This window comes from Rattus norvegicus, chromosome 5 (assembly GCF_021556685.1).
Source record: "Rattus norvegicus strain SHRSP/BbbUtx chromosome 5, alternate assembly SHRSP_T2T, whole genome shotgun sequence".
In the NCBI taxonomy this organism is placed as follows: domain Eukaryota; kingdom Metazoa; phylum Chordata; class Mammalia; order Rodentia; family Muridae; genus Rattus; species Rattus norvegicus.
Window position 1 is genome coordinate 154,019,722 of NC_141538.1, and position 26,954 is coordinate 154,046,675.

At 51.4% G+C, this 26,954-nt stretch overlaps 1 protein-coding gene across 2 annotated transcripts in view; it reads left to right on the top strand.

The window, feature by feature from the left end:
- Myom3 (myomesin 3) overlaps nt 1-26,954 on the top strand; it is a 50,397-nt gene that overhangs the window by 13,712 nt on the left and 9,731 nt on the right. For both annotated transcript variants that reach the window (NM_001107987.2, NM_001372118.1), the window contains 22 exon segments: nt 783-827; nt 1,271-1,411; nt 2,456-2,617; nt 3,092-3,233; nt 4,844-5,043; nt 6,209-6,262; nt 6,704-6,831; nt 9,972-10,155; nt 12,633-12,807; nt 14,022-14,143; nt 14,509-14,696; nt 14,921-15,047; nt 16,108-16,286; nt 19,521-19,635; nt 20,698-20,854; nt 21,340-21,449; nt 21,874-21,918; nt 22,822-22,958; nt 24,382-24,526; nt 24,697-24,756; nt 25,172-25,239; nt 25,853-25,963. In NM_001107987.2, coding sequence (NP_001101457.2) covers nt 783-827; nt 1,271-1,411; nt 2,456-2,617; nt 3,092-3,233; nt 4,844-5,043; nt 6,209-6,262; nt 6,704-6,831; nt 9,972-10,155; nt 12,633-12,807; nt 14,022-14,143; nt 14,509-14,696; nt 14,921-15,047; nt 16,108-16,286; nt 19,521-19,635; nt 20,698-20,854; nt 21,340-21,449; nt 21,874-21,918; nt 22,822-22,958; nt 24,382-24,526; nt 24,697-24,756; nt 25,172-25,239; nt 25,853-25,963 — 2,795 coding nt within the window.

Sequence of the window (26,954 nt, forward strand, 5' to 3'; positions counted from 1 at the left end):
GCTATCCAGCCTCCCTCCCTCCTTCCATACCTCTGCCCTTCCCTCTCTCCATCAAGGCCAACAATTCAAAGATCCCCACTGGAGGCATGAACTCAGAGACTCTGCTACTGTCCTCTGTCCGTCTCCATGGTGACACGGGGGTCTCTATGCGTATTCCCTTGCTGGGAGACAGGATCCCAGGGTCTAACACCGAGTCTCCCGCCAGCTCTGTGTATCACCTGGAACCTACCCGTACCCTTCCAGACCTCACTCTGGGGGCCAGGAGCACATCATGGTTCAGACTACTGGGGCTAGCTGGGTAACTCGGCCTCAGTTTCCCCATCTGTGAAAGTTGACAGAGTTAAGCTAGCAGGCAGTTGCTCTTAGCTGTCTCTGGGGGTCATGTCCACTTCACTCTGAACCTCCAGCCAACCCTATCAGTGATGATTCCTCCAAAGTCTGGCCAGGATTTCCCCCTTGAGGACTCTATATGATCCCATAGCAAGTTCAGACAGAAGAGAAAAACCAGCATTTATGGAACCCCTACTGTGTGCTGGGCATTGACCAGGGGCTTTATGTATGAAACCTAATTTGTTCATAACCCACCCCACTGAGGAGCAATTACAGCTCCCATTTTGCTGAGGAAGAAACTGAGGGACAGGAACATAAAGGGGTTTCCCCAGAGCTGTTGCAGGGGCCACTGACAAGTCAGAAGTCAAGCCCACATCCACGACCATGTCCCCAAGTGTAGGAGGACTGTGGGGTCTGAGATGTCCCCAGCTGCGTTTGTCTTATTTTGGCAGCTTACCTGGGAAAAGACGCTGGCTTCGACTCAGAGATCTTTAAACGTAAGTGGGCTGGGGATGGAAACAGGGCATGTGGGATCCCCACAGTCCTTCTCAGAAGAGCGCCCATTGCCCTCAAAGCCTATCCTTTGATGGAAGACTGTCACAGGTGCTGATCCCCAACTGACGAGCTGACTTCTTGGTTCCCCCTTCCCACCCCAGGACGTTTTTCCCTACTGATGTACCTTTAAGAACTATAAATCACCAGCTGTGGTGGTGCACACCTTTAATCCCAGCACTGGGAGGCAGAGGTAGCTAGAACTTTGTGAGTTTGAGGCCAGCCTGGTCTTTAAAGAGAGTTCTGCATGGAGGAACCCCGTCTTGTAAGAAAGAGAACAAACTGTGACTCCTGACCCAGAGGAATGGGACAGCCCAGAAGAGTCCTTGCTCCCATTTAGACGCAGAACAGGTTGGTGTCTTAAAAGACCTTGATCTCATGTTTCTAGGATCTATGTTCGGCCCCACCGTGGAGTTTACATCGGTGTTGAAGCCAATCTTTGCCCAAGAGAAAGAGCCCTTCTCCCTGACCTGTTTGTTCTCAGATGATGTGTTAGAAGCTGAGGAGAGAATCCAGTGGTTCAGAGATGGTGAGCCCATGGACTTCCCAACCCAGGGACAACACCCATCCCCACCCCAGGGGTCAGCCATGCCCCTCTCCCGAGCACATGCATACACATGTTCAGAATAAAGAGCTCCTGGGTGGCCCGAGAAAAGGGCTAGAGCAGGCTACTCTGTGAGTACAGCAGGCAGCTGGCCCCCTGATCCTGACTATGACCAGGCCTGCAGCCTAAGGGCAAGGAGCACGGCCACCTACCCTCCTCGTGCCCTTGCCCTGAGCCTAGGAAGGTAGCACCTGCTGGGCAGGGTAGAGTAGGGGAGCCTGAGGGACAGCTGCAATAACAGATGGCTGTGTTCCCAAACCTGTCTATCATTCGGAACAGCGTGCTGACAGGGAGGAGGAGCAAGGTCTTTTCTCCAAGGCAGCTCAGGGCAAGGCTGCTCCCAGAGCACCACACAAGGTCACAGACTGGAGTCTCTCCACTGACCTCTGCCCTCCTCACTGTGTGAGACCCTGGTCCTTTAGTGAGCTCTTATCTCTCAGTAAGGCCCACTACCTACGTGGATAGAGTGCTTGCCTATCATACACGAAGCTGGGTTCTATCCCCAGGACCCCATAAATGGGGTGTGAAAGTGTATGGCTATCATCCCAGCACTCAGGAGTCAGAGGGAGACATAGGCTGCCGGAGACTTTATCTCAAAAAACAAACACTACTTCTGTCCGCTGAGTCTCCTTACTGAGGCTCACGCAGGCTCCTCTTTCCCACAGCCCCCCTAGTTATCCTCCTGCTCACTGCCTTCCTAACCCTTAACACTCTCCTTCAACCCCACCCTCACTGAGCCCTGATTCTGTCCTTCTGATCTCTTTGAGGAGAGTTCAGAGTCCATGAAGTCAGATCTCTGAAAGCCCTCAACACCTACATCCACCACCCACCTGAGCCTCAACCTTCAGCCACACCAGCCCTCTCCTGCACCTTCCGGGGTCTCCAAAGCCACAGGCTTCTATGAGCTCCTGGGTGAGGCCAGGATTCCCCCCGCCATGAGTTCACACTGGTCCTTCCTCCCATCCACAGGCAGGCTACTGAGGTCTTCAACACGCAGGCAGATACTCTACGCAGACCGCCAGGCATCCGTGAAGGTGTCCTGTGCCTACAAGGAGGATGAGGGGTTCTACACCATCCGAGTTTCTTCTCCCTTTGGGCCGCAGGAGCAGAGTGCCTACGTCTTTATAAGAGGTAAGGGGACCTCTTCATCCAAGGCTCCTGCACTCTCGGAACTTGAGTTGCTCTTATGAGGAGGCCGGGGTTGGTCTATAAGAGTCCCTGCAGTAGCATTCTGTGGATCTAAAGGACACAGCCAAGTCTCCACAGTCTCCAAGAGGAGGTGTGGTGGGGACTAGGAGTGGTGGGGACCAGGAGGGAGGGCTCTGTACAGTGTTGGAAGGTCCTCCTTACTGTTGATGTCTTGACCCTGTCTATATTCAGCCTCTGACATGGTCAACTGTTCAGGTCCTTGGTAAAAGACGGGCACTCCCAGATGCTGCTGTGTAGTGGCGGCCAGGTTAGTCCCCAGTACTGGCTGTCCAGGTCAGAACTGAGACCCTGGAGGACTCAAGGGAAGAGGAGGTTAAATGGGTTGGGGGTATGGACATCCAGCTCTCAAATGGTCTCAGGCTGAGGATGAACCCTTTTTTTATTTCTGGGATTCAGATGCTGCAGCTGAGAAGCCAGGAGCCCCAGGCTCCCCACTAAATGTCCGGTGTCTGAATGTGCATAGAGACTGCCTGACCCTGACGTGGGTGCCACCCAGCGACACCCGGGGTAGCACCATTACTGGCTATTCCATTGAGCTGTGAGTTGCATTCTGGTGTGGCAGAGCCCCTTGGGCAGGGTACTGACTAACAGCAGATGGGAGGGGGTGCACAAGAGGTAGAAAAAGCAAACTCCATGCTAGCATGTTGTTTTGTTAAACCGTTTTGAGCTCCTGGCGATTTGCAGGTGCACACCCATTCAGGAGTCATCTCGGATCCGTGGATGAAATACATACACACGTTAGTTTATTTTTAATATGCTTTTAGCTCAGTGGCTGGGTACTAGCCTCCCATGGCTAGTGTGCCCTTCCCTCCATTGGTCCTGGCTAAACACCTTCCAAATCTACCTTTAACTTTGCTGTTCAGTTACCTTCGGAGAAGCCCATTGGTCTTCCCAAGATGCTTTCGGGATGCCCTTCTGGGGACTACTCTCCTTTTCTGCCTACATTTTGGAAGATCTCCCCTGCAGCTCTACGTCTGTCCCATCTCTCTCCCCCAAGAATCTTGATTCTCTTCTTCTCTCCTACCTGTGGGAACCTGGAAGTCCCCGCCTTTTTCTTTCCGCCCAGCCATTGGCCACTGGTGTCTTTATTGATAGATCAAAAACCAATTGGGGGCGAGGACCTTCAGCGACTGTAACACAGATTCCTGATCAAAGCATCAGAACCAGCCCCCTCCATTCAACATTGATTCTCAGAACTAGGCAAGGGCCTGCCTGTAAGAAACAGTCTGGGGACAGTGCAAAGGTGTCCAGGTTTTCAAATCTCTTTCTCATCGATGCCTAGAATTCTGGTACAAACTGTTAAGGACTTTGAAGCCTGGGTACCTGTACCTTTGGTGGCTAGGTCAGATGCCAGAGAGGGATACACTGATAGGGGAAGGGTGGGCGGAGAGACACCTCAATATTCATGTGCTATGGAAGGGTGGGCAGGGAGACAGACCTCACTACTACCTCCGTGTGCTATAAACACTGACGTTGGAGCTAGTGAGAAAACCAGGCCTAAGAGGAGTGGGCCTAGTGACTGCCGTGTGTGTTCCTTGGCTTGCACTCAGTTTCCTAGCTCTCTAAGTATGTATGCCCTGTAGAAGTTAGGGTCTGCCTCTTCCTCCCAGCCCCGTGCTCCTAGAAATAAGACTCAGATTCAAAATATATTCACAAATGCCTTGTCCACATAGCTAGGCTCTTCTCTGACTAGAATCACAACTTGAGATAACCCATTTGTTCTAGCCTACATTCTGCCACGTGGCTAGTTACCTGTGCTCAGGTCAGGTACCATTCATCTGTCTCCTTACATCTACCCGGTGGATCTTACCTGGCTCTCATCCTTCCTCCCTAAGCCATAGGCCATAGGCTTTTTAATAGACAGGTAATGTATCCATGCAATAGGCAAGATATTCTCTCTCCATTGCGGAGTGATTGGTAAGGACAGGGGAGAACAAAATGGCGGTAGGTGTGAAGGGCCCATCATGGTGACAGGGACATGGCAGGCTCTTCCAATCAGTGTGGTGGTGGGAGACAGTGAAGGGTGTCAAGGTCTCTGCTGGAGCAAGGCTTCTACGTGGGAGAAAACTCGCATGGTCACAAGGGAGCTGCAGCCTGTGCACAGGAAATAGACTAAGAAGGGCTGAAAGCCAGGGTCTGTCTCCACAGGTGCCAGGGTGATTCAGAGGAGTGGGTGCCCTGCCTTAAGACCCCTGGGGGAACCTGCCGGTGCCCGATCCAAGGCCTCATTGAAGGGCAGAGCTATCGATTCCGAGTGCGAGCCATCAGCAAGGCCGGCACCAGTCTCCCTTCCAAGGCCTCAGCAGCAGTTGTCATGGGTGACTATGATACAGTCCAGAAGAAGACGGGTAAGATCCTGAGGGAGCATTGTAGGGACTCAGGCAGTGCACTCAGAAGGGACTGCCTCAGGCAGGAAGAGGTGGCCTGGTTTCCCCTTGAAACTGCTGTGGCAAAGCTACCTAACCAAAAAAAAAAAAAAACAAAAAACAAAACAAAACAAAAAAAAAAAAAAACCTAAGAAAGGAAGTGCTTGTTTGGGCTCCAGTTTGAGGGTACAGTCCATCACAGCAGATGAGCCATGAGCCCACAGAGAGGCATGACCACCACTGGCTGTCTCAATTTCTTCTTTTTACTAAGTCCAGGACCCCAGCCCATAGAATGGTGAGACGCATGCTTAGGAAGGGTCTTTCCATTTCATTTGACTCCTTCACAGACACTCGGAGGTTTGTTGCCATGGTAATTATAAACAAAGTTGACAGTCTAACATCAACCCTCATGGGCTGGAGGGATGGCTCAGCGGTTAAGAGCACTGACTGCTCTTCCAGAGGTCCTGAGTTCAAATCCCAGCAACCACATGGTGGCTCACAGTCATCTGTAATGAGAGCTGATGCCCTCTTCTGGTGTGTCTGAGGACAGCTACAGTGAAATTATGTATAATAAATAAATAAATCTTTAAAAAAATAAAAATAAACCATTAACCATCACAGGGACTCCCGAACCAACCTCCAGGAAGCCCTAGTCTCAGACAGAGAAGACAGTGCCCAGGGCCTACTGTGATGAGAACTCATAGTCTTACACTTAGGTACCCTTGGTCTGATGGAGGAGGCACAGTCCTGTCTTTAGGAACCCCTCCTCAGAGAGGGAAGAAACAGCTAGTCTGATGGAAGACACCAAACCCATTTCCAACAGACACCTATCCAAGCTCCAATCAGAGCTGCTACTTGAGGTGCCCTCAAAAGCCCTATGTCTGGGGATGTTGGAGACACAGCTCTCCCAGACCTTAGAAACCACCCTGCTTGGGTTTGCCCCAACTCCATGGAGTCCAAGCACACAGCCCCAGTGTCTTTCTCCATCTACCACGAGCAAGTACCCACTTTGGACTCCAAGAAAGCTAGACCCAACAGGCCCAGACCTAGGGCTGCCAGGCCAAGCAGGACCAGGCAAGATACAGAACCTGAGGTGACTCACTGACGACTCCTGATCCGATCCCCTATGCTCCATCCGGCCTCCTAGAGATTCCCTTTGACCTGGGCCGCAAGATCACCATCAGCAAGAACGATTTTGAAGGTATGTGTGAGCTTCCCTGGCTCTGCTCAGTTCTGGAGCTTGCCTGCATTGGCTGACTGAACAGGGAGCTGGCTAGTCACCTTCAGGGTATAGGAGGGTCTAGCCAGAGGAAACCAAGAATGTGTGTGTGTGTGTGTGTGTGTGTGTGTGTGTGTGTGTGTGTGTGTGTGTGCGTGTGTGTGTCACTGTAGACTGACTGGCTGTGCTTCTGTGTGGAATAAATGAGTTTCTAGGGAAGAGACCTGGGCAAGGCCTCAGGGGACCGGAGTCTGGTACTGGCTCTGTCTAGGTTTGCTGGATAGATTAGGAGAATCTCCTCCCTCCCCTCCCCACCATCCCATGCTTCCTAGCACCCTCTGTGGAATGCAGGGCTGAAATTAGGGGTCTTTGAGGCTCTTTGAGTGCCCACTCATCTCTCCTTTAATTGATTCTTCATTCCAGATGCTGTGACCATTCCCTCAGCCCCAACCAATGTCCACGCCAGCGAGATCAGAGACACCTATGCAGTTCTGAGCTGGGAGGAGCCACACCCCCGGGGCAGAGCCCCACTGACTTACACTCTGGAAAAGGTACCGATGGGAGCGAGGAACACCCCCAGGATAGGCAGGCTCTGGGGTCTGTGGAGGAGGAGCAGAATGTGGAGAACCCCAGGAACAGCCTTGGTATCTTCAGAGATGGGAATTACTGCCTGGAAGGGCCTGAGCAAAGCCTTACTCTGAGGCAGGAGGATGGACTACATGGTGAAAGTCTAGATACTCACAAATAATGTTCCCTACGGCCAGACAGTTATAACAGTAATGAAATCCACTGGTTTACCGGACACCGCCGTACCCCCAGGTCAATGGCATAGAGGCACACTTAGGGGCCAGTGCTCCAAGCTATGTTGGGTGGGAAGCGAGGCCTGTATTTATCAGACAGGGGTGTGGGGGGGGCATGTCTAGCTCTAGGAAGCCATACTCACTAGGGACAGAGACAGAGCTGGAGAGACTGTGAAGGAGCCAGAAGGTGACAAGGCCGATCAGAGGACAGCATTGACAGGAGTCAGTCAAATCTCTGCTGTAAGAGCCTCAGCCAATTCTCTAAGCTCGTCAGTGACTCGGCGTCCTCCATCTTAGATTGAAAAGTCTGCCAGGGGGTGAGGGGTAGGGGTGGGCAGATAAGGGGTGTGGGGGAATAGAGAGGGTGAGGGGAGAGTACCACACATAGCCGGGCTGTGAATATGGTACTACAGAGCTGGAAACTGCGGCTCAGTCTCCTCCCTGAAGGCAGAGTCTGAATTAGTAGATGTCCCAAGGCCTTAACTGAATCCATAAATTCAAAATGTCTAGGGAGGAATCCCCATATCTGATTATCCAGAGAGTCTCTCTTCACCTAACAGATAAATAGCCCTTATTCTCTGGCCTAAGAGAAGTGGAGATAGTTGAATATGTGTGGAGCTGGGAAGACAGTTAAAATACTTACTGTTGGATACCCAGCATCCACATAGAAAACCATCGTGGCGGTGAGCTTCTGTTACCTCATGAATGCATTCAGAAGGATCTGCTCTGGCCATTCAGCCTAGCCAGTGAATAAGCTCAGAGTTCAGTGAGAGGTAGAAGGGGTTGGGGATTTAGCTCAGTGGTAGAGTGCTTGCCTAGCAAGTGCAAGGCCCTGGGTTCGGTCCTCAGCTCCGAAAAAAAGAAAGAAAAGAAAAAAAAACGAGGTAGAAAACAAATGAGGAAAAGTGTCAACATCTGGCTGCACACACACACACACACACACACACACACACACACACACACACACATACTTCCACACACGGGCACATGCTATCCCCACACACAAACATACGTGCAAAAGATATTTGTTTCCTAGACTGTGGGAATCAGATCTGACCTTGGGGTCAGGCTGCCTGGGCTCAAAGCCTGCCTCCGCTAGTCAGTAACAGTGTGACCTTGAGCAAATTGTGTTCGCCCTTCTGTGCCTCAGTTTCTCCCCTGGTACAGTATACATAATAACAATATACACCTTATAGATCTGATGCGTGTGTCACCCGAATGTGCAGAGAACAGAGCCCAGCACACAGGAAGTGCATGGTAGCGTCCACTGAAGCCTGTGGTGATTTTTTTGGCCATGACAGCCATGTGGGCCTTGGGGAAGAACCAGGGAGGCAGGGTCAGAGGGTTTGCACTGTGGCTGGTGACCCTCCATTTTCCAGAGGCATGGGAACAGTTGCCTTCTGGGCCACTGATACAGTGAAGAGAAAAGGGAGCTCGTGCAGCTCACACGAGTTTGCACGCCCTGTCCAGATCCTGCTTGATGGGCGAGTACAGACATGTTATCGGAAAAACCTCAACACCCCCACTCCCTCCCTGGTGAGGAAATTACCATCCACCTTGCAGGGCCTTCCTGAGAATTCATTGCCTTAGTCATCCACTCTCCTCACGTGGGCTGAGACCGACCGACCCTAGGGATACGGTGAGGTGGGGCGTCTGAGAAACAAACTGAGGACAAAAGTCTGGGTACCAAGGAATGAGAAGTAAAATGGGAGGCTTCTGGAGTCTTAGGTATGACTGGAGGCCTTCCCAGTTCTTAGTAAGGAGCCAAGACATTCTAGAACATTCCTGGTACAGGCTCCAGCAAAGTACAAAGGCCCAGAGAGCAGACCGGGGCCTCTGGAGAGCAACAGGAAGACCCAAGACTAATGTAGTGGATAAAGGAAAGTAAATTATGGCCGGATAGGAAGCAAGTCGCAGCGTTTGTAACAGGACGTGGGAGCCTGGAAGGGTTCTGAGCAGACAGCAGTCATAGACAGTGGCTATAGAAGTCGCTCTGACAGCCTGTGAAGAAAAGACCGGAGTGAGGCATGGTGGTGCGTGCCTGTAATCTCAGCACTTAGAAGGGAGAGGCTAGAAGATTGAGAGTTCAAGACCAGCCTCAGCTGAGTTTTAGGCCAGCCTGAACTACATGAAATCTTGTCTCAAAAATCAAAAAGGAACTGGAGATATGACTTGGCAGTCATCAGACAACCAGAGCACCTCGCAAGCACCTGTAACTCCAGATTCACAGAATTGGATGCCCCCTTCTGGCCTCTGGATTCTCTCTCTCTCTCTCTCCCCCTCTCTCTCTTTCTCTTGTGCGCACACATGTGCATACACACACACACACACACACACACATACACACACACATACAAATAAAATGTTTTTTAATTAAAAAAAGATAGCAAAAAGACAGGAGGTAAGAAGGAAGAGAAGAAAGACAAAAGGGAAGGAAAAGTTAAAAGTTAAAGTGTCAGGGGTCAACTACACAAGTCATTCAGGCAACCAGAGAAGCTGCCCTGAGTCAAGGGTGTGTCGGGAAGTGAGAGGTAAAGAGTTAGAATTAGACCCTGGATGTGTTTTGAAGGTGGAGTCCACTGGCCTCGTGGCTAACACATAGATCAGGGTCTCCCGTTCTAAGGGCTGGGGCCCAAGTGACTGCAGGTCTGAATGCCATTAGTACTGTGTGAGCTACAGTGGAACCCACAGTTAGGACTGGCCATGCCTTAAGTGAGGGGCTTAGCAGGCATCAGAGTGGGGAGGTTGAGGAAGCAGACAGAGGAGGAATCAGATGCTCAGGGGCCATTGACGCTGCAGACAGCTGCTCTAGAAGCCAGCAGGGCTAGGGCCCAGCCCACAGCCAGGCTCCAGAAGCCGCTAAGCCCACTCCGGCCTCTCTTGTTCTTCAGTCTGTCATAGGCAGTGGAACCTGGGAGGCCATCAGCTCAGAAACACCCATCAAGTCCCCAAGATTCGCCCTCCTGGACTTGGAGAAGGGGAAATCATATGTCTTCAGAGTGAGAGCCTTGAACCAGTACGGCATGAGTGATCCCTCAGAACCCAGCGAGCCTATCACCCTGAAGGGCAAGCCAGGTACCAAGTAACGCTGCTCCATGGAAGACAAAGACAGACTATCTAGACTGTCAAACCTGGGCTGGGAACTCAGGCTTCAGAGAGGGGCCTTGCCTGCTTCCCTACCACTGCAGCTGAAAAGCAATATGGCCTCCAACCTATAGAGTTTTGAGGTGTCAGAAATCATGTTTCTCTGGGCAGCTTGGGGAGTGATGGGTGTTCTCTCTAGATGAATGGTCCACAGGTGCTAGTGAGTGAGTGACCCTCAGTCCTAAGGTCTCTGCTGAGCCTCTTACATGGGTGGACTTCCTACACAGGCCCCACTCCCTCCACAATGGCCAGACCATATGAAAACTGGCTCTCCAGGCAGACCTAGTGTGGTCGCTTGCCAAGCTCACCCTTCTGGGAGCCCTGGTGACAGTTGCCTCCCCCACCTTTTGACTTCTCCTGAGTTCCCCATGGCGGCTCCATCCTACCCTAATTTCTCAAGGCCACTCCTACTTTAAAGCCTCTGGATTCTGAGGTTTCCCATTCTTTGAGGAGAATCAGATCTGAAGGCTCCCTGGTGTAGCCATCATCCCTTGAGGAGCTGTCCCAGAAAAGTCTGGTGGCTGTAGGTCTTGCCTGGAGAGAACATCGGAGCCCTGGATTTGCCCTGCTTCAATTACACACACACACACACACACACACACACACACACACACACACACATTTACACTCAACATATAAACCATATACGTTTATATATAAATTGTGTCTGTGTGTATTAGTCACCACTCTATTGCTGTAAAGAAATACCATAACCAAGCAAGAAAACTCTTACAAAAGAAAGTATTGCTTACAGTTTCAGAGGTTAGTCCATTATCATCATGGCTGGGAGCATGGCAGCACACAGGCAGACACGCTGCTGGAAAGAAACTAGGCCTGGCATGGACTTTTGAAACCTCAAAGCCCACCCCCAGAGACACACTTCCTCCAACAAGGCCACACCCCCTGATCCTTGCAATCCTTCTCAAACAGTTCCACTCCCTGGTGACCAAGCATTCACCTAGATAAGCCTATGGGGGCCACTCTCATTCAAAGCACCGTAGTCTGTGTGTCTGTAGCACACATGATGAGTTAGTGGGCAGTCAGTATTTTCCTTTGATCCTGGTCTCATCAACATTTAACTTTGATTATGGGCCTCATCAGTGAATGGTTTGTGATTAGATGCCCGCAGCAGCTAGATCAGGAGAAGACACTGGTACAATTCAGGAAAAGAAAGGAAAGTTGAAAAGGGGGAGAAAAAAATAAAAGACATTTCTTTGTATTATAAAAGTAGATTTTACTGAAGAGAGAGAGAGAGAGAGAGAGATAAAGAAGGAAAAGAGGAAGGAGAAAATGCCCCTCTCCTCATGGCTTCTCCTGTGGGGGTCACAATAGTGAACACCAAGATCATCAACTTCTACCCAGCCCTCCCATTCACCCACTCACCCACCCATACACCCACATACATGCACACACACATACACATACACACTCACCCACCCCGCATACATGCACACACACTCACACACTTCATATACATGCATACACACCCCATACTTGCACACACACAACCCATACATGTACACACACACCTCATATATGTACAGACATACTCATCCACTCCATACATGAATACACACACCTATATATACACACGCACTCATCCACCCACCCCATATATGCACACACACACATATACACACACAGAGCCATTCATTCATCCATCTTATATGCATGCATACCTCCATATATACATACAAACATCTGTCCATCCATTTAGCAAGTCACAGAAGTCCCAACTCAAGCAAGTTTGTCATTGGGAACCATAAAAATCAGTACACAGGGCTGGAGAGATGGCTCAGTGGTTAAGAGCACTGACTGCTCTTGCAGAGGTCCTGATTTCAAATCCCAGCAACCGCATGATGACTCACAACCATCCGTAATGGGATCTGATGCCCTCTTCCGGTGTGTCTGAAGACAGCAACAGTGTACTTATATATAATCAATAAATAAATCTTTTTTAAAAATCAGTACAGAAGTTTCAAGAATAGAAAATCAAGTTGTTTGGGGGATTTGTTTCTAAGACTGAAATTAAGGACTGGGAAAAGCTGGGAAATTAAGCTCTGAAATTAAGCTGGGAAAGGACTGAAATTAAGGATTGGAAACGGGTAAATGGGAAGGAGGGAAGGAGGGAGGGAAGGAGGGAGAGAAAAGGAAGAAGAGGGGGAGAGAGCAATTGACTGGGATTAATGTAGAAGGCCTTAGAGCTTGAGTTAGGAAATAAGACGGCTTGTAGGACAAGAGAATGAGTGACAGCTTGAGTGGTCCCAAAGCTCTGTAGCAGGTCTGGAATCTAGCCACTGCTTTGACTGCTGTGGAAGTCCTCCCAAATCCCCCATGCTCCTCCTCCCCGCCTCCTCATCTATCAGAACCATAACTCAGTGTCCTCCCTCTGCTCCTCTGTTTCCCAGCGACCCTCCCTCCTCCGGCTCAAGTTCAAAGTTTCCGAAACACTCAGACCTCTGTGTCCCTTACCTGGGAGCCTGTGGATGGTGGCTCGGAACTCCTGGGTTATTACATCTACTCCCGAGAAGCAGGAGCATCAGAGTGGCAGACAGTGAACAACAAGCCCATCCAGGACACCAAGTAAGTCTGTGTCACCGGCTGCTGGCCAGGATACGCCAGGCCGGCCACTGCTCTAAGTTCCGTGTGTGCACACATAGGTTTGTGCACATGAGTGTGGAGGCCAGAGGTTGACACATGATGTCTTCCACAGTCAATCTGTGTATGCACATATGCTCACACATGCACATGTTTGTGTGTGTGTGTGTGTGTGTGTGTGTGTGTGTGCGCGCGTGCGCGCGCGCGCATACCATCCCGAATATTTGAAGGTCAGAGGACAACCTTTAATGTCGGTCCTCATCTCCCAACCTGTTTGAGACAGGGTCTCTTGTTCACCGCTGTGTACATCAGGGTAGCTGACCTGTGAGCCCCGGGCAATTCTCCTACCTGGTTCCCCATCCTGTTTTGGAGGACTAGAACTGCAAACTACCACATCCAGCTCTTTGTGGCTGCTGAGGAGCCAAGCTTGTGTCCTCAAGCTTGCTGTGCAATGAGCCGTCTCCCTACTCCTACCTTTAAGAAAATGTTTTTAAATTATGTTTATTTATCAACCCGGGCGCATATTGAGGTCAGAGCCTGTGGAAGTTCTTTTTCTATCATGTGGATCCTAGAAAGCAAACTTAGATGGTCAGGTTGAGTTCTCTGTACAACACTTTATCTAATTCTCTGAGGCAGGGTCTCTCAATGAACCTGGAGTTCACTACTTGACTTGGCTTGGCTGGTCGGTGAACCATAGGGACCCTGTCTCTGCCCTCACACATACACCCTGAGCGGAAGTCATACATACACACAACCACACTCCGCGATTGTATTGGTGCTAGGAACCAAGCTCATTTCCTCAGGCTTGTGTGGAACACACTTTACCCAGAGTGCCATCCCCCAGCCCCTCATCTCTGCATGTGGGTGAGAGATTCTAGAAGAATGGGTATTCTTTACAACCCGAAGGACAACATCCTCCGTGGGCCGTTTCATATATCATATAAGACTGAGGCAGTACTTTAGACTAGAACCTTGTTTTTTGGTTTTTTGTTTTGTTTTGTTTTGTTTTTTTCGGAGCTGAGGACCAAACCCAGGGCCTTGCGCTTGCTAGGCAAGTGCTCTACCACTGAGCTAAATCCCCAACCCAGCCTAGAACCTTCTACTCCTATCCCGCTGCTGACCATTTCTCCCACAAGGTGATTGATTCAGATAATGTCAGCTCTCTGGATGCTCCTGACAGCTGAACTTTTCTCTCTCAGGTTCACAGTTCCAGGGCTGAGGACTGGGAAGGAGTACGAATTTTGCATCAGGTCGGTCAGCGAGGCTGGGGTTGGCGAGAGTTCAGCTGTAACACAGCCCATCAGGGTCAAGCAAGCTCTAGGTGAGTCTAGGCTGGCACCCACATGCAATGCTCAGGGAAGCCTGTCCTGGCCGTGCCTTGGAAGGTCTGATTCCAACCCTCTGTCAAGGGAACTGGAGCTCTCTGCTCACCCTTTCCCTCAAGGAGAAAGTCAGGGGACAGTGACCAAAAGTCATTGCGTATCCTGATCCTGGGTCTCTCTAGGCAGTGGGAAGGCTCCCAGGCTCAGAGATGAGACTCCAAGACACCCTTCAAGGGAGCAAGACACTTCTGGCTCAGAGAGGGCTCCTAGATCTGAGTGGGCACCCTCAGGGGAGGCTTCCTGGAGCCCCACTGCCCAGTTCAACCACCCTAGGGAGCCTCTCCTCAGTCCTTGCCTCCTACAGCCACCCCATCGGCCCCATATGACTTTGCACTCCTAAACTGTGGGAAGAATGAAATGGTCATTGGATGGAAACCCCCCAAGCGGCGAGGAGGCGGCAAGATCCTGGGCTACTACGTGGACCAGCATGATTCAGAGGAGTTAGACTGGCACCCAGTCAGCCATCAGCCCAACCCAAGCCGAGTGTGCAAGGTGAGGCTGGACAATGGGCTCAGCTTCTATCACCACTGCACAGGGCAGAAAAGCATCCTGGGAAGTCTTTGCATTCCCCGGGCTCTGCTGCCCAGGAGCCCCTGGAACAGTCCATCGGAAGCTCCCACAGGTCTCCTGTTCTGGCTGGCCCATTGCCGTGATGCCCAGCCCCCTTCTCTGCCCCAGCCTCAGCTTGCACCCTGTCTGGCTTTCTACCTCTGTAGGTCACCAACCTTCATGAAGGCCATTTCTATGAGTTCCGAGCCCGGGCCATGAACTGGGCAGGCATTGGCGAGCTGTCGGCACCCAGCAGCCTGTTTGAGTGCAAAGAGTGGACGATGCCGGAACCAGGTAAGAGCTTGAGAGCCTGTACCCAGACTTGTCCCCACCCTCCCTCATCACAGCAACAACGTGGATGCCACTGCCCGCCCTGGCCCTGTTAGTCCAGACCCCACATTTTACACAGGCTGACCCTGTAAAGCCTGACACAGACTATCTTAAGCCTGCCTGTCCCTAACCACAGCACTGCTGTCCCCAACCTTGACATCGTCTGAACTCTTTCTGGCCAGATACTTCATTGATCCCCAGGTCACACTGTCAGAATAGTCAGTTCCTGGCTTGCCCGGGTCTTTCAATTCACCACCCCTAAACCCGGTATACAGAGATAGTCGTCCACTCTGAACACTGCTCTTTTAACCTTCTGCTCTCTCACAAATGAGCCTCTTAGCTCTCCCAGGAAGAAACGGTCTCTGCTGCCACGTTCCCCTGGTTTGTCTCGATTCTGTGTTCCCCAGAGAACCTTCCGCAAATGCTGGGAAGAACTCCATGGTGGTGGAGCATTTGTTAGCCTATGGGATCCCCTAGGGTTTGCTGTGTGGGTGCGTTCTGCGAACGGCCTCTCTGTTGCCCTTCACAGCCCCATCTAATAAGAGCAGTTATTGCTTCTCTTGAGAGGCAAGGAGACAGGAACACAGAGGCTAAATAACCCCTCGAGTCCCCAACACTGGAAAGGGTAGAGCTGAGACATGTCCCTGGCAGTCTGTCTCCGGAGGTCATGACCTCAGCCTCTACCCTTGACTCTAAAATGGCAAAAGTCTGGGAGGGTTCACGCTGTCTCAGACGGGGAGTGGAGAAGAAGGTCAAGGAGGCTTCTGGGAGGAGGTGATGTGGAGCATATTTTAAACAGTTAACCAAACGTCAGGGCCAAGGTCAAATACTGGGAAACCAAAGCTGGCCAAGTCCCACACACCCAAAGAGAGTGCTTCCAGACTTCGTGTTAACTGGCATCTGCCAGCTTCTACACTGACTGCTGAGCTTGCTGGCTGGCTGGCTGGCTAGAAAGATGGACAGTTGGCTGGTTGTTGCCTGGCCAAACAAACCCACATCTTTGCTCATATTTCCTCCCCGACAGGTCCCCCATATGATGTGAGGGCATCTGAGATTCAGGCCACCTCCGTGATGCTGCAGTGGGAGCCCCCACTGTATATCGGAGCTGGGCCAGTCACAGGCTACCGTGTCAGCTTCCAGGAAATAGGCTCTGAGGAGTGGAAGCCGGTCACCCCAGATGCCACCTCCGACACTCACCTCAGGGTGAGTCCTTGCCCCTCTCTCCTCCCTGCCACAGCATGCAGACTTCAATAGTTCTCAGCAGGCATTTCTTTACTTAATAGCAGCAGAGGACGGGAGAGAGAGACTTGCTCAGGGCCACATGGTAGTAGGTTTGGCTGGTTGGTGGCAATACCTAATCCATGCTGGATAGATACTTCCTAAAAACTCACCCGAGAAACGATCAGTTATAGTAGCATTTAGACACATGCATCTTTGACCCCCAAAATCTGCTTCCGTGATTTCAAGGGAAATAATAAGACATGTGTGAGGAGACCCAAGGACAGTGGCATATGCTCCTTATAATTGTAACTGTAGAAGTGACTTAATGTCTGTCACTGGGGCGTTGGGTGCTGAACTAATTCAGAGTGTGTCCTTCAGAGGAACCGAACGAGAGGGTGCAGAAGAGGTGATGGAATGGCCAATGTGCTTGAGCAATGCGTGTGTGTTGGTTGATGTGAAAACATACATCATGTGTAGGAGGAAAAGTAAACCATAACGGTGTGCTTAGATAGCGTGCATCTACCACGTCATATGATGACATGTGAATATGCATACATGCATATATGCTTTTTGATTAATTTGGTAATAAGGGCAAAAGTTCAGGTATGTACTCTGTTTATGTCCCTGGGTTTTCATGAGAAGCAAACTCCAAAATTTCAGCAGCCCAGGATATATTGTCCTATCGCAGTGTCACGCAAAATGCGTGTGATGTCTGCTCGCGTGACCTACAGTCTGTGGGCACATCTGGATTTATCGGGTGGCCCAAGACAGTTCTCCGTCCAGTGTTGCCCAGAGAAGGTAAAAGGTTTAACACTTCTGCAAGTCTCAGCCCTCCGGGTAACTTATCGATCTCGAAGTGCCCTGAGTCCTGTCCACTGGGACCGTGACTATTTTCGCTTCTGCACACAGGGAAGGAAAGGTTGCCCATGAGGATGACCTGCAAGCATTTGCCTGGGTCAGAATATGGGGGAAGGGCGGTACCCAAGGAGCAAGTCGCTGACTCAGAAAACAGCTCCGAGCTTCCGGTCCCAGCACAGAGGAGGGGAGGCAGAGGCAGGAGAAGCTGAGATGTTTAGATGATGTTAGGTCTGCCAGACAACGGGGGGGGGGTGTCAGTCTCCCCAGAGTAGGGACAGCCAACGCACGGTGATGGCCCTCGCTCTTTCGTGTGTACCGGCCCAGGCCAGGGCAGATGGCCTCAGTAACTTGGCCCTGGTTTCCACCTTGGGATGCTTGGCCGCCACTCAGTATTCACCACCCACTTCTTGACACCTGCTTAGTGCCAGATCTGGAGCAGGTCCCAGACCTTTTAAGCTAAACATGCTGTGGGCGTCTGTGACAGGTGACACCATTTGTTGATTAATGCTACAGGGATCAGGAGGGATTCTGGGAGCCCCGTGGAGGGAAGTCAGAGTCGCTCCCTAGCCTCCTCTCAGAGGCCACTGCTGAATAAGGAAGCCGGAGTTAGGAGCCAGTTGAACCAAGAAGGAAGTGGGGCGGGGTGCTGTGAGTGGAGACCTCAGCCAGGTCTGAGGCCAAGGACCCTGGAGAGGTGCGGAGTGAAGGTCATTTATGCAGGAGAAAGAGGGCAGAGGCTCAGGTGCCTTGGGACACTTTAGGTCATAAGCATCAGACCTTGAAATTGACCCTGAAGACCACTGGAAGACTTAGGCATCGTCAGCTCGGCAGAAGTAAAGGCAGCCTGAAGAGAGGTCCCGGGAGCAGGGGCACCGGAAGCTGTGGAGCTAAACCAAAGCACAGCTGGAACACAGACAGGGAAGCCTCCCCCAAGACTCATTGAGGAGCCACACTGGGCAGTGCAGACCATAATCCCAGCTTCCCAGAAAGCTAAGGTAGGAAGATAAATTCACAGCCTGCCTAGGCTACAGAGCAAGCTCAAGGCCAGCCCGGGCAGTTTACTGAAACCCTGATTCAAAATAAAATTTTAGAGCTGAGGATGTGGCTCAGATAATACCCAATGCCTGCCTAAGATACCCAAGGCTCTGCATTTGACCCCCAGCCCCATGGAAGCCAGGCATGGCGGCGTATACCTGCAATCTCAGTACCCAGGAGGTAGAGGCAGAAGAATCAGGAAGTCAAGGTCATCCTTGAAGACACGTCTGACCTACATGAGACTGCCTCCAAGTTGTAATTAACTTATTTGATTAGTTTTGAGTTGGGATCTAGCTGGCCTGGAACTTATATATAGACCAGGCTGGCCTTGAACTCATAGAGATCGGTGCTTCTGTACTAGGACTAAAGGCATGCACCATCGCATCCAGTCCTTTTTTTTTTTTTTAATGTTGAGACTGTAACTCAATGGTAGAGTGTGTGCTTAGCATGCAGGAGGGCCCGGGTTCAATCCCCAGGACCACCAAAGGAAACAATGGAAATAACTTATTCAGGGCTAAGAAAGGAACGTGGCAGGTGACCCAGGTGCCTCAGCCTCTGAAGAGAAGGCAGTATTTGTGAGAGGTGAGGAAAGATGGGAAGATGTGAGTCGTGTTTAATCTGGTTCCAGGCATCAGCGCCAGAGAACAAAGCCAGGCAGAGAGCCCCAGACAAGATTGGAACCACTGGGCAGTGGTGGTGCATGCCTTTAATCCCGCCACCAGAGAGGCAGAGGGGAGTGGATCTTAGAGTTCGAGGCCGGCCTGGTCTACAGAGTTCCAGGACAGCCAGGGCTACACAGGGACAGCCTGTCTTGAACAAAAGGAAAAGAAGAAAGGAAGGAAAGAAGGAAGGAAGGGAGGGAGGGAGGGAGGGATGAAGGAAAGAAAGAAAAAGAAAAGAAAGAACACCAGAACTGATCAGTAGGCACAGTGGTACACACCTGTAATCCCTGTTCGTGGGAAGCAGAGCCAAGAGAATCAGGAGTTCCAGGCCAGCCACAGATGCATAGAAACTTCAAAGTCAGCCTGAGTTGCAAGAGATCTTGCCTTTAAACAAAACAAAACAAAATATTGGAACTTGGAAGCCAAGAATGATATAAGCCTTTAGCCGCAGCAGACCAGAGGGCAAGGCAAGGGAATGATGAGTCCCAGGCCAGCCTGGGCAGCATAGAGAGGCCTTATCTCCAAAGAATCGCAAACCTGCCCTGGGCCCAGGAAAAGAGCAGGTTCCTGGCCTGCCCCAGCCCACGAGGGGTCCCAACAGGTCCGCCAGTGTCCGCGAGGGCACAGCTTTCCTGCCCTCAGACTTTGCTCTCCTCCCCAGGTGTCTGACTTGCAACCAGGAAAGCAGTATATGTTCAGGGTCCAGGCCATGAACTCAGCCGGCCTGGGACAACCATCGGTGCCCACTGACCCCGTGCTCCTGGAGGACAAGCCAGGTAGGATGACCAGGGAGGACCAGGCTGCACTGCAGGAGACTGGGAGCAGGAGGAGGAACTTAGGGGGAAGATGGGGAAGCCTGGGGGTACAGCAGGAGGCCTGGATCCAGTGGGCTCTGTCCCACCCACCACTCTACCCACCCACTGCCATCTCAACTTTGCCTGATGGCTTGTGCCCCTCTCCCTCCCATCCCCCTCCCCCTCCCCCTCCCCACCTGTGTCTTCCACAGGCTGTGAGGGAATCTTCCCTGACCTCTAAGCCGTATGTGTGAACTTACACAAATCCTTCAACTGATAGCCAACTCCACCTCAGTTGCTCCATGTCCTCTGCCTCTACTGAGCTCTCAGGACCTGTGGTCTCTCCTGCTAAGCAGCCCAGAGTCGCTCCTAGGTCCCTCGCACAGTAGTACCCACTTCTAGTGCAAAACATTTAAACCACAAGGCCCACAGGCAGCAGCCGGCAGACTCACCCACACTGGTGACCACAAAGCACTCGTCTATTAAGTGCTCCATCAACAACTTCTCGGGGACACGGCTGCAGATGAGGAAGCAGAGCTCTGCTGTTGTGAGGGGGGAGACGGGGACACAGGGTGGACGGACAGTAAAGACAGATGGCAAAGTAGTCAGGAAGTCTTAGGATAGCCAGGAGTAAGGCAGGGATACCCCTCAGTGGTAGAAGGCTTGACTAGCTCTGGGTCTTGTCACAAACTGTAGGGATGAGAAGAAAGAAGAGAAAAGGAATGTTTAAAGACAGGAGCCAGTTGTGGTGACACACACCTGTAACCCTAGCTAGGGCTCCAGAGGTCAAGGTTGTAGAATCGTGGCTACCCTGGACTACATAGTGAATTCAAGGCCAGCCTGGGCTAATGTAGCAAAATTGTATGTCAAAGAGAAGAACTGAGAGGGGCAGGGAGAAAAAGGAGGAAGAGGAAGGAAAATAGAAATGGGGGGGGGGGAGCCAGCAAGAAGGACTTCTTGGAAGAGGTGACATTTGAGTTGGGGATCATGAAAGGCTTTCGAGGTCACAAAAATCCCCGTGTCCCTTCCTGAATCTCACCCCAGATGCCCATGAGATTGAAGTTGGTGTGGACGAAGAGGGCCAGATCTACCTGGCTTTCGAAGCCCCCGAAGCCCCTGACTTCCCTGAGTTTCAATGGTCCAAGGATTACAAAGGCCCGCCAGACCCACAGAGGGTGGAGGTTAAGGATGAAATTAACAAGTGAGTGGGGCGGGGCTGAGGGAGGATGGAGTGACGGGGGTGGAGGGGAGAGAGCACCCAAGGGTGGTAGACCTGGTAGGGAGACACACAGGTTGTCCAGGGCTGCCTGGCCAGCTCAGAGAGAAGCAGGGAGATGCCTTAGGGGCAGAAATGGAGGCCTTCTTTGGGGTTCTCTTGTGATAAGCAGTCATGAGTGCCACCGCCTTAATTCCTGAAGCAGACAGAGTCGCTGGCTGGTTGGTTATAACGTGTGTGCCACACTGCCAATCTAGAGGGGACCTCAAGGGACTGCAAGGGTCCAGCTTGGCCAGGACCTGGGAAGGAGCTCAAGTCACGAAAGATTCTCCAGCTCCTCCCCTCAACTTTCCTTACTGGCTTGTCTCTTTCCCCCTCTTCCCACAACCTCTTCCACAGGCTGTGAGGGAGTCCTGTGTTTTCAAGGCCAAAGCCCCATCTCAGAGGTCAGCTTTGTCTCTCTCTGCCAGGTCCAAGGTCATTCTGAAAGAACCAGACCTTCAGGACCTGGGCGTCTACTCAGTGGTGGTCACCGATGCTGACGAAGACACCTCTGCTAGCCACACACTGACAGAGGAAGGTAATGGCCTTCAGAGGAAGGTATTGTCCTCACGCCCTGACACCTCCCCAGGGAAGCACATCCTGACCCAGAGCCCAAGCACCCGTGCTCATAGAAGCCAAGCAGACACTGAGGCTCAGCCCACCCACTGAGCACTGATGTGGTCGCTCCTGCAGAGCCTGGTGTGTAGAGACGCTCCTCTGAGGGGACAAGGAGGATATGCAACCTTGGGGTGACCGAGACTAGCTGCGGCATCTCCCATAGTGCTCCAGGAGCAAAGCCCACGGTGCTTACCAGCAGTCTCTGTGGAGCATGTGGCCCCTAGCTGATGGCAACGTGGAGCTCTCTCTCGGAACGTCTCAGCATGGAGGCCCTGGGCTGGCTGTACTCGAACCCTGTGACCTAACGTTGCATCTGTTTTCTTCTGTGCCCCTCCCTGCCCCAGAACTGAACAAGCTGAAGAAGCTGAGTCACGAGATCAGAAACCCAGGTAAACACCGAGGCGAGCCTGCTTCCTAAGCAGAGCTGAGCCGGGCAGGGAACAAGGATATAGTGTGAGAGCACGGGAAAAGGGAGCCACACACTGGAAAACCAGAGACCAGAGGCAAAGGAGGCAGGGAGGTGCAAAGGAGGGAAGCAAGTCGGTTCTTATCATCACGAGCCTCACCATCATCTCCACCACCATCATCATCATCACTATCATCACCACCCATATCACTGTCACCATCACCATCCCTGTCACCACCACTATCATAATCACCATCAGCACCACCACCGTCACAATCGTTATCATCTCCCTCAGCATCATCTCCATCATCATCATCTCCATCATCATCATCATCACCATCACCATCACCACCATCAGCACCACCACCATCATCATCACCACCATCACCACCATCAGCACCACCACCATCATCATCACCACCATCACCATCATCACCATCCCTAACAGCTCTTGAGACGACTGGATGTTAGATCATCCAAACCTCTGCTTCCCTGCCTTGTCTCTCCCTGGACGGTGGAATCCTTAAGCCCAGCCAAACACTTGATCACGTATTGGAATCACATTGAGAACTTTTCCAAATCCCACACCCAGGCCAGGCTCCAGCCAAGTTAGAACGGGCAGGGTGAAGCCAGACTCCAGTGTTTAAGGTCCGTTGAAGAGGAAATGCGTTTCTGAAATCAGTTCGGTTTACGGAGAGCTTCTAGGCTCCAGCCAGGCCCGCAGCTCCTTCAAACTCTGCACATTCACTGCCAAAGCAGAGCTGGGTGGGGAGGGGCGGGGCTTAGAGGCCGAGTGGGCGTGGTCGGACAGAGAGGAGCTGGGCGGGTCCTGGGGGGAGTCGGAAGAGGAGAGGGCTCCCACCCACACCCGTCCTGTGTCTCCCAGTCATCAAGCTGATCTCTGGCTGGAACGTGGACATCCTCGAGCAAGGTGAGGTGCGGCTGTGGCTGGAGGTGGAGAAACTGTCGCCAGCTGCGGAGTTGCACCTCATCTTCAATGAGAAGGAGATCTTCAGCTCCCCGGTAAATGGTGCCCACAGTCCCTGGGGAGGCTCCCCTGCCCCAAACAAGGCGGCCTCTCCTAAGAAGTGGGGTCTGGGGCCAGCTGTCATTTTGGTAATAGCTGCCTCTTTGGCTGTCCCTGCAGTGGGGCGTCCAGGCCAGGTCGCCTGGCTTTCAGTACGGGTGGGGTGGAGTGGAGTGGGGTAGGGTGGGGGTGGGGGTTGTTATTAACCAGGGCAGGGACATTTGCACGCCCGCTGCCATTTTCAAATGTCCTTCTCAGCATTCCTAAGGTGAGAAAGCCTACCTGGGGCTGACAGTTTTCCAAGCCCTAAACCTCCGCTTTAGACGTAAATATTAAAGCACTTTCTTACAGGCCCAACAGACACTCGGGGAACAGGTTTTCTACTCCCTGCCACTTTATGGTGGTCTTTCCTTTTCCTGTTCCAGTCCTTTGCTTTTCTCCCCTCTCCTTACAAATCGGAAGCGAATTGTATCCAAGAATGTCAGTGGTACCTAATTGTATCCAAGAATCTACAAGCTAACACACACAGCCAACATACACGGGTTTTATTTTAAATGATATTTGCACAAAATGTTACACTGTTTTCATTCTAAAGCTGTAAGAATGGTAAATAGGTTTGTGAGGAACCGGCTATTATTCAATTGTTTTTATATGAAAACCAACCGATTCCAGTCTTAACGGCAGTGTCACATCATTTGCGAATTTCATCTCCAGGAGGGTAAAGCAGTCATCCGAATTCATAGATTAGGGCTGGCGAGCAACTCAGAACTAGAGCTCATGCCTAGTGTGGGCAAGACCCTGAGTTAGAACCAGAGAAGGAAGGAAAATGGAGGGAAGGAGGGGGAAGAGGGAAGGAGGGAGAGGGAGGGGAAGGAGAAGGGGGAGAGAGGAAGAGAGGGAGAGAGGGAGGGAAGGGAGGGAGAGAGGGGGGAAATATATATTCCAGAGAAAGGGATGATGGTTTTGGTCAGAGGAAATATCATGCTGGGGAATGCAGGGTCCACATAGAAGAAAGAGAACACAGAACTGACTTCTGCAAATAGTTCTCTGAACTCAACATATGTGCTGTGGCCTATGCACCCCACCCCCAACAGAGAGAGAGAGAGAGAGAGAGAGAGAGAGAGAGAGAGAGAGAGAGAGAGAGAGAGAGAGAATATTAAAATGTAATAATTTTAAATTTAAATTGTAAAAGAAGTTGATAATAAGCAACAGAGGCACGGTACAGCTACAAAGCTTACTATTAAATTATAATTAATTCAGGCATGGTATGCTGGGGACTCCCAGTTTATTCAAGCAGAAAAAAGCTACCCCGATCCCTGTACATAGCACCCCAATCTTGATCAGACCCAGAGGTGTGCTCCCAGCAGAGCTCCCAGGACAGGAAATGCCTAAAAAGGACTTGGGGATTTGTTCCGCCAGAGCCGCAAGATCAACTTTGACCGAGAGAAGGGCTTGGTGGAGGTCATCATTCAGCAACTTTCCGAAGATGACAAGGGGTCCTACACCGCCGAGCTCCAAGATGGAAAAGCCAAGAACCAGATCACCCTCGCCCTGGTGGATGACGGTCAGCCTGGTCCCGCTCCTCCCGGAAGCGCCCTCCCCACCAACTTGAACCCATCCTAACCGTGTACCCTCCCGAGAGGCTCTCGGCTCTAAACACGTCCCTGGTCTTCTGTCCACCCCAGTTCCCTTCGCTCTCTCCACTCATGCCATTTCCTCCCGGTGTATTCACAGATTTTGACAAGCTTCTGAGAAAGGCAGATGCAAAGAGAAGAGACTGGAAGAGAAAGCAGGGTAAGCCATTGATCAGTGCTGAAAAATACCAACCCGGGGTTGGGGATTTAGCTCAGCGGTAGAGCGCTTGCCTAGCAAGCGCAAGGCCCTGGGTTCGGTCCCCAGCTCTGAAAAAAAGAAAAAAGAAAAAAAAAAAAAAAATACCAACCCAGCCAGGGAGGCTCACCATGATCTGGTCAAGTCTCGCCTTGATTACAGAACAAAATTTCAATTTCCAAGCCCGAGGGCCGGCCAGTGCCTCCTTACAGTTCCCTTCCTTTAAGGAGCCCCCAGACCCCTTGCTCCCGCCACCGCAGTCCTTGCCCCCACCCGCAGTCTTGGTCTCCGGCCCAGCTGGTTTTCCTGTCTGGCCACCAGGTGGCGCCCTGGTTCAGCTTAAAGCGCATGACTGAGTTTGTTCTCTTTCCCCTTGCAGGTCCCTATTTCCAGGATCCTTTGACCTGGAAGGTCACAGAGGACTGCCACGTGCTTCTGACGTGCAAGGCAAGTCTACACCTCACCTCTAATGAGCCATCAGTCCAGTGAGGCGTGGCCTGTGACTTGTCCCCAAGCCCAGTACACAATCCCCCACACACTCACACACACACACACACACACACACACACACACACACATACACACACACACACAGTGTCTGTATGACTTGATTTCACCTTCCTCACAATCATCTATACCGTGCCGTCTCAGCTCAGCAAGGTCCTGGGCATTCATAGTTCCCTTAGGCCTCTGGGAACCCACAGCCCAAAGAGAATTACTAAAAACAACATACCTTATGCTCCGTCAGATACGTTCAGGAAGGCTATGCCCTATAGGGTACTTTAAGGAGGACTTCCTGGAGGAGGTAACATCTGACTTCATTAAGAGGCCTAAGTATTTACAAGAAAAACAGAGTCAAAGAGGTCAAGAGGCAGGAAGTGACATTAGCAAAAGTCAGGACCCAGAGGTCAGCACTTGAGACATAGTATAAGGAAGGGATCAGCTGGTTCTTGTGCACCAGGAGTTTCAATGGGCCATGTGAAAGGAACCTTGTCAAAGTATATGGGTTTTATTTTAAAACGAAGTCTTATGGAGGCCCCTCATGCCCTGTCCCCTTCAGGTAACCAACACGAAGAAGGAGACTCGCTTCCAGTGGCTCTTCCAGAAGAAAGAGGCGCCCCGTGGGCAGTACAGCCCGCAGACCGGAGATGGGAGTCTCTGCATTGAGGAGGTAAGTGCAGAGGGGGCTGGGGGTTCACCCTGCTCAACTGCCAACTGAATGTGCCAAGAGTGCTGGGCGGAGCCTGAGCAGAGCTGATCACGCAGGAGCGCCAGGGCCCAGTCAAGATAAGGCCAGGGGTTGGAGAGCTGGCTCAGGGCTCAGCGTTCGAGCCCTTGCTGCTGCCGACCGCAGTCTGTAGCTCCAGTTCGCCCTCTTCTGGCCTCCGTGGGCATTACAACCACATGATGCACAGACATGCAGACACTCGATCATACACGTAAAACTTTTAAAGACAATGTTTTTTAGAAGATAAATACTAGGACCTCGGAGTGTGGTTCAGCTGGTAGAGAGCTTGCTGAGGGAATGAAGTGTGGAAGCTATATAAGGTGTTTGAGGCCAGCCTAGGCTATGTGAGTCTTAAAAAATAAAATAAACATAAAACCCTAATGCCAGGCTTGGTAGCTCACTCCTTTAATCCTTGCACTGGAGAGGCAAAGGCAAGGAGAGCTCTGTGAGTTCGAGGCCAGCCTGGTCTATAAAGTGAGTTCCAGGACACCCAGTGTGCAGAGAAGCTCTGTCTTGAAAAACAACAATCAAAAAAAATATAATTAAATTAAAATTAAACAAACCAAACTAATTTATGCATTTTTAAAAAAACTCAAAATTAACATTAAAAATTGGGATATAAATATTTCAAAACATAAGCCCAATACTACAGATTACTGACTTTTTCCCATGTTGCAGGATCCAGGCCTGGTTCGGTTCCAGCATATGCAGCCTTGAGCTAGTCACTGACCCTCTCTGACCTTACTGTTGTTCTCTGTGAGCTCCCTGCCGTAGTCAGGGGTTGAGGACAGGAACGATGCCCCCATGAGGCAAGTCAGAGAAAAGCAGGCTCGGAGCTGGGTTCTTTCCTCAGAGGACTAAGACCTCCTAACCTTCCGCTTGCCACATACCCGTCTGCTGCTGACTTCCAGAGCCCCTGCTGGGTCCTGGGGAT